At 36.8% G+C, this 6,167-nt stretch overlaps 2 protein-coding genes and 1 long non-coding RNA gene across 6 annotated transcripts; all 3 read right to left on the bottom strand.

Moving 5' to 3' along the window:
• Positions 1-326: 326 nt before the first annotated feature.
• On the bottom strand, positions 327-1,982 carry LOC130510591 (uncharacterized). Of its 4 annotated transcripts, XR_008944281.1 has the most exons (4): positions 1,686-1,982; positions 1,414-1,530; positions 956-1,323; positions 327-599 (listed from the first exon to the last, which is right to left on the bottom strand). It is a non-coding gene; the product is annotated as an uncharacterized LOC130510591 (long non-coding RNA). The 4 variants fall into 4 exon arrangements; XR_008944278.1 differs by having other exon boundaries at positions 956-1,581; XR_008944280.1 differs by having other exon boundaries at positions 956-1,621.
• A 367-nt stretch (positions 1,983-2,349) lies between these two features.
• On the bottom strand, positions 2,350-3,630 carry LOC108815644 (uncharacterized). The gene has a single exon (XM_057008098.1). The coding sequence runs from the start codon at positions 3,628-3,630 to the stop codon at positions 2,350-2,352; it is 1,281 nt and encodes a 426-aa protein (XP_056864078.1).
• An 838-nt stretch (positions 3,631-4,468) lies between these two features.
• On the bottom strand, positions 4,469-5,428 carry LOC108815643 (glutathione S-transferase T3-like). Its single transcript, XM_018588182.1, has 2 exons — positions 4,736-5,428; positions 4,469-4,543 (listed from the first exon to the last, which is right to left on the bottom strand). Exons 1-2 carry the CDS (start codon positions 5,426-5,428, stop codon positions 4,469-4,471), a joined length of 768 nt encoding a protein of 255 aa, XP_018443684.1.
• Positions 5,429-6,167: the final 739 nt, after the last annotated feature.

Here is a 6,167-nt window from a genome sequence, read left to right on the forward strand (position 1 = left end):
GGAGATAAAAAAGCCTATTTTATATATAAAGAAGATTACTAAATTCAAACCACTTTCTCAATTTCGGTCTGTTCGGTTTTAATTGGTCCATATTTACTGGATTGAACACCAATATAAAGTTTATATGGTTTGAAGGTAACGTTTTTTTCGTTTTGTGAGAAGCTGTATAATAATTTATTTATTATTGCAGAGTACATATAACACATAATACTGGTCATCGTTTTGTATTTTTGATTTTTGTATTTTTGATTTTTGTATCTTCCATTATATATATTTTTTAACTATTAGAAAAAGAGTTTTAGTGCTCTAAAACGAAAGTAGAGTTTCGTATAATAATTGAAAGTAGCATTTGGTGCGTGTAGCAAAACAGAGCTAATCTTTTTATTTCCACAGAGGCTTAACAGAATTAAATCTTATTGATTCCAAAACACAAAACAGAAACGGTCACGTCTCTGATCTTCTGGAATCACTCCACCGCCTTCAGATCATGTTGTTGTCAAATGTAAGTCATTTCCGTGATTTCCACGCAATCTAGATGAAACTACTTCAAGAGCTTTAGATTCTGCAACGACCGAAGGAAATAGCTCTGCAGCTTTGACCTGAAAATGGAAAACATACTATATGAGACAAAAAAAGTGAACCATGAGCATCTCCACAACTGTCACTGCATTAGAGAAAACAATGCCAGAATAGCATTAACATCTTCCACTCTAAGGTTGTGGTTTTTTCCTCAACGACTACTCAATCTTGGGAATGCATTTTTATAGCTTTTGAGACTGAGAACGTCTAGGCATCCATCTGTTTTGATCCACAGAGGCTTATTAGTTTGTGTAAGCCTAAGACATTCTTTCATAGAGGTCACATCACTGTTAATCATCAGAGACTTATACATTTCTGAGATAACCAAGTTTGGTACATATGGTAAACTCAAGGCAGTCATTGAAGAAAAGCTTACTGGTAGAAGATTAAAATCAAGCAAAGGACCACTGTGGAGTAACTCTAATGGAGAAATGTGCATCTGGTTTAGTAGTGGTGGAGATGAGAAAGTGGCCTCCCATGATTTGGCGGCAATGCTTGAAGCCCTCTCGAGCTGCCAAAGAAAAAGACGTTAGTGGATGTTTAATCTGTAAGATCAATCGCAATGTATGAAAGAGGTTTCATAAAGTATCATCAAAGTAAGAGTCTTCATGAACAGGAGTATCACAACAGGTGGGGCAAATGGTGTGTTTGAGAGATTCTCTAATCTCTATGGCAATGTTTTTGCAACAAATCCTATCATTATCTTCTATAGTCCACAACTATCAGCTCTCTCTCGTGTTGTGCCTGCAAGAGAGAAGCAAAACGAAGGACACTTTCTTGTTTTTTTGGAGTAAGAGACAAAGCGAGGAAAAGAGAATGTAAAGAGTTGAAAACCTTTTTCTGTGTTCTGCAATTCTGAAATCCAATTCTATACGATTCTTCTTCAATGTCTTCTTGTCAAACATTGGTGAGCTTAACACCCTTGAGCGCACCTCCTCTTCACATTCGGACCTTCCAAAAGCAAGACGAATTGATCGAAGTATCTTTAATGGGCATCTTATTCTTCTCGATGAATGTGAGAATGAGAATAAGAAGCATTAAACTGAGAATACATTTTTAGTGTTATCACCAATTGTGAGAATGATGTTCAAGGGATGAAAGCTGACCTTTTTATAGATGGAGATCCACCTCCTAGAAGGGATATAAGAAGCATTGAATGTTTTATCTTGCTGAGTTGAGAAGGCTGTTAAAGGCAATGATTCAATGAATCACGTAACGTTCTAGAGGAGAGGGTCATAAGATGGAACGACGCAGTCGAACTGGACCATAAATTCTTCATGACGATTCATCTCACTCAACCTCATGAAACTCTATTAATGGCTTAGGTTGTCAAAGCCGAAGAAGATGATAAACCCTTGTTTTAGATATCGCTACGGTGAAGAAGATCTTGGCTTCTTGGTTGGCAGGCTGATATTATAATTGAAACTAGATCTTAACCCGCCCGACTGGGCGGGTCTTTTTTTATGATATATATATATAAAATTATGAAAAACATAAGGGAATCCGCATTAGTGAACCCCTTAATGGGGTTCATAAGAATTTTTTATTAGTTTTTTGGTGGGACCGTGAACAGTGATGAACCTCTATCTATTGTGTATCCGCATTAGTGAACCCGAAAAAGGGGTTCTTAGGAATAAAATAATAATTTTTTTTATTGTTTTCAAAATTGTGAGGATTCATAAAATAAAATATATATAAAATTTTTTAAAAGTTTTGATTCAATACAATGATTATTGATTACATAAATATTATTTTTTAAAAATACAAAGATTAATCATCAACATTACCAAACTTTTGCCAAATATTTTCAACTAAATCAGCTTTTAAACGAGCATGTATCTGTGAATCTCGAACCTCATTGCGAATGACACGGCTGATATTACCGATATTAAAACTTGTTGTGCCGTGCACCTGCGAACTTCTGCTTGACTCTCCTGACTCGAACTCAGATGTATCAATTTGACCGTATCCGCTTCGTTCGTTCTCTACTATCATATTGTTCAATATGACACAAGTTCTCATAATCTTTCCTATCTTTTTCTTGTCCCATAGTAGAGCTGGGTTCCTAACTATTGCAAACCTCGATTGCAATACTCCAAAAGCACGTTCAACATCTTTTCTGGTGGATTCTTGATGTTCAGCAAATAGTGATGCTTTAGGACTTTGAGGAAGTGAGATGGATTGGATAAATGCTGCCCAATTCAGATATATTCCGTCAGTAAGATAGTACGCCATACGATAAGTGTGGTTGTTGACCTTGAAATTAACTTTCGGTGCTCGGCCTTCTTCAATGTCTTTGAAAACTGGTGATCGATCAAGAACATTGATATCGTTGAGGGTACCCGGTAATCCAAAAAATGCGTGCCATATCCAAAGATCTTGTGATGCCACAGCCTCTAAGACAATTGTCGGCTTTCCTGAACCACGGGCGTACTGCCCTCTCCAAGCCCTTGGGCAGTTTTTCCACTCCCAATGCATACAATCGATGCTGCCTATCATCCCTGGAAACCCGCGTACCTCTCCAATATCGAGTAATCGTTCAAGGTCCTCCGCTGTAGGTCTTCTTAGAAACTCTTCGCCAAACAATTGTATTATCCCATCTGTGAAATTTTTCAAACATAATCGTGCAGTACTTTCACCAAGACGGAGATATTCGTCATACATATCTCCCGCTTGACCATATGCGAGCATACGTATAGCTGCCGTACACTTTTGAAGTGCAGATAAACCGTACCTTCCGTGACCATTTCTTCGCTGCTGAAAGTATGGAACTTGAGTGCTTAGGCGTTCGACAATGCGAAGGAACAATGGTCTGTTCATTCGAAAACGCCGCCTAAACATTTCTGGTTGGTATGTTGAATTTTCGTTGAAATAGTCGTTCCATAGTTGATTGTGTCCTCTTTCCCGCTCTCTTTCGATATAAGCTCGTCTCTTGGCTTTTTGGTTTACCATTGCGTCGATGTAGTTATCAACTACTTCGTCGACCATTTCTTCTATAGCTTCATCTGCTTCATCACTTGATGAGTAAATGATTTCATCACTTGATGACATTGTTGAAGTAATTCACCGAGATTTTATTTCTCTTTTTATTCCTACAAATGGCAATTTTATATGAGTATAGAAATTATAAGAAATGTTTAGAAATTTTATAGAAATTTTATATCTTTATATCTTTATAGAATCTTTATATCTTTATAGAATTTTTATATTAATATAGAATTTTTATATCTTTTTGAATTTTTTATATTTTTAGAATTTTTATATCTTTATAGAAATTTTATATCTTTATAGAAATTTTATATCTTTATAGAAATTTTATATCTTTTTAGAACTTTTATATCTTTATAGAAATTTTATATCTTTATAGATATTTTATATCTTTGTAGAAATTTTATCTGAGTATAGAAATTTTATATATTTATAGAAATGTTATATGAGTATAAAAATTTTATATCTTTATACAAATTTGATATCTTTATACATATAGTTATATGTTTAATACATATAGTTATAAAGAGATCATTTTTGTTAGAAAAAAAAAAGAGAAGTGAGAAAGACAAGTTACTAGAATGGCATGCACAAGGGTATGTTGCAAAGAGATATGCTTGTGTCACTCCTGTGAGTTTGTTGCACAAAGAGAAATGAGAGTTTGTTGCACAAATGAGAGAAATGAGAGTTTATTGCACAAACAGAAATGAAAGACATAGTTATATATAGAGTTTTGGTTCCACCCGTGAGTAGAAAACATACATGATTGAGAGCCATAGAGGGTACATACACCCGTGAGTACAGAACAGAAAAAAAATACAAACCTACACTACTACCCGTGAGTGTAGAAACAAACAAAATTCTACACCTTCCCGTGATTGAAACAAACAGACCTACACTACTACCCGTGCCTTATAATACAAACACACAGAACAAGGATCCACCTCCACACGCATCCACCTCCTGCAACCGCGACCTGCAAAAAATAACACAACAGATTCAATAAACAAGTAAAGAACAACATATTCAAACAAGTTCAGATTCAAACAAGTATAGAAGAAGAGAATTAAACCATTAAACATGTTATGATTCAAACAAGTATAGAAGCAAGTGTCTCAACTAACCAAATCAGAGCATTTCAGATATGAGTTTTTTTTTTAAGACACACTTCTTCATCAGAAAGTGTCTCAACTTTCCTGCCAAGGAGGCGTTCAAGGAGCTTCTGTTTGGAAATGTTTTTTTTCTCTGCTAGTATGGTCTCTATCTTATCAAAAGCTGCTTCCTTCCCGTGCTTCTTGCGTTTGGCTGCCTTTATACCAGGAGGCCTCACATCTTCCTCCGCACCGACCTCCTCCACAGGGTCCTTCCTTTTCTCCTTCGCACCTTCTTTGGAGAGAACGTTTGATCTCCATTTTTGATCACACCTCAGTTCCCTCCAACAATGTTCCATGGTGAACTTGACTTTATAGTCATTCAAGAAGATGTCATGGGCCGCCTTCATGACATCATTCTCATTAGTGCCACTCGCTTGATCCCTCAACGCGGTTTCATGGCTTCCGACAAACCTGTTAACCTGCTCATTCACTCTTCCCCACCTCTGCTTACATTGACCCCACGGTCTAGGAACGGAGCCAACGAGCTGAGGGCTAGCATTGAAGTACTCTTCAATTCTCTTCCAAAACGCCCCTGCCTTCTGGTCAGTACTCACAATGGGATCCTTGCTAGTGTTCAACCAAGCACTGATCAGCACCACGTCTTCCTTGGTTGTCCACTTGCGCCTTTCCACCGGTTTAGGAACCTCAGAACACCCTGTGTATGGAACTTCACTGCTATGGGAAGCTATTAGGGAAAAAGGATCCATTTCGGTTTGCGATGTGTTTTCAAGGTTGGTTTCGGTTATCAAGTTTGTGTGTTTCAGATGTGGTTTGTGTGTGTTTTAAGATGAGGATTGCCTATGTTTTTAAACTAGTTTTGCCTTTCAAAGGACAAAAAAATTAAACATACTCTAACTACCAACAATTAATTATTGTTAACTACACTACAACTAGCTTGACAGAGAGCATTCATTATACACATCAAATCAGTTTTAAACACTCCACCATTCATTACGCAACTAACCAAAACAAAGTTAATGAAAAAAATTGAAGACAAATTGTACTACGACTTGAACTACAATGGCACTACAACTACAATTAACCTACTTCAGTTCAGTTCCACTTATACTATATCTAGTTCAAGTCTACTTAATTACACTACAACTACAATTATGTTCTAGTTCAAGTTCAGTGGTACCTTTTCTTTTTAGTCGAAGCAGACCTTCTCCAAGTGCGAGACCTGCACAGTGAGGTTATAAACCTCAGCGTTGAGGTGATCAACAACCCCCGTGAGGCTTTTAACCTCTGCCTGGACATGTAAACAAAGAGAGACAATGTGTTAGTGAAGTAATAAAATCAAAACAAAAATATTACAGAGAACATAAAATATAAAGAAAAATAAGACAAAGAAACAGCGACTATACTTTACCTCCAGTCCCTCAATCTGTTGTTTGAGCTCCGGCACCCACTTGATCAGCTGCTCAGCCTCCTCCACACGCTTAGTCA

The sequence above is a fragment of the Raphanus sativus genome, chromosome 4, assembly GCF_000801105.2.
Source record: "Raphanus sativus cultivar WK10039 chromosome 4, ASM80110v3, whole genome shotgun sequence".
Taxonomy (NCBI): domain Eukaryota; kingdom Viridiplantae; phylum Streptophyta; class Magnoliopsida; order Brassicales; family Brassicaceae; genus Raphanus; species Raphanus sativus.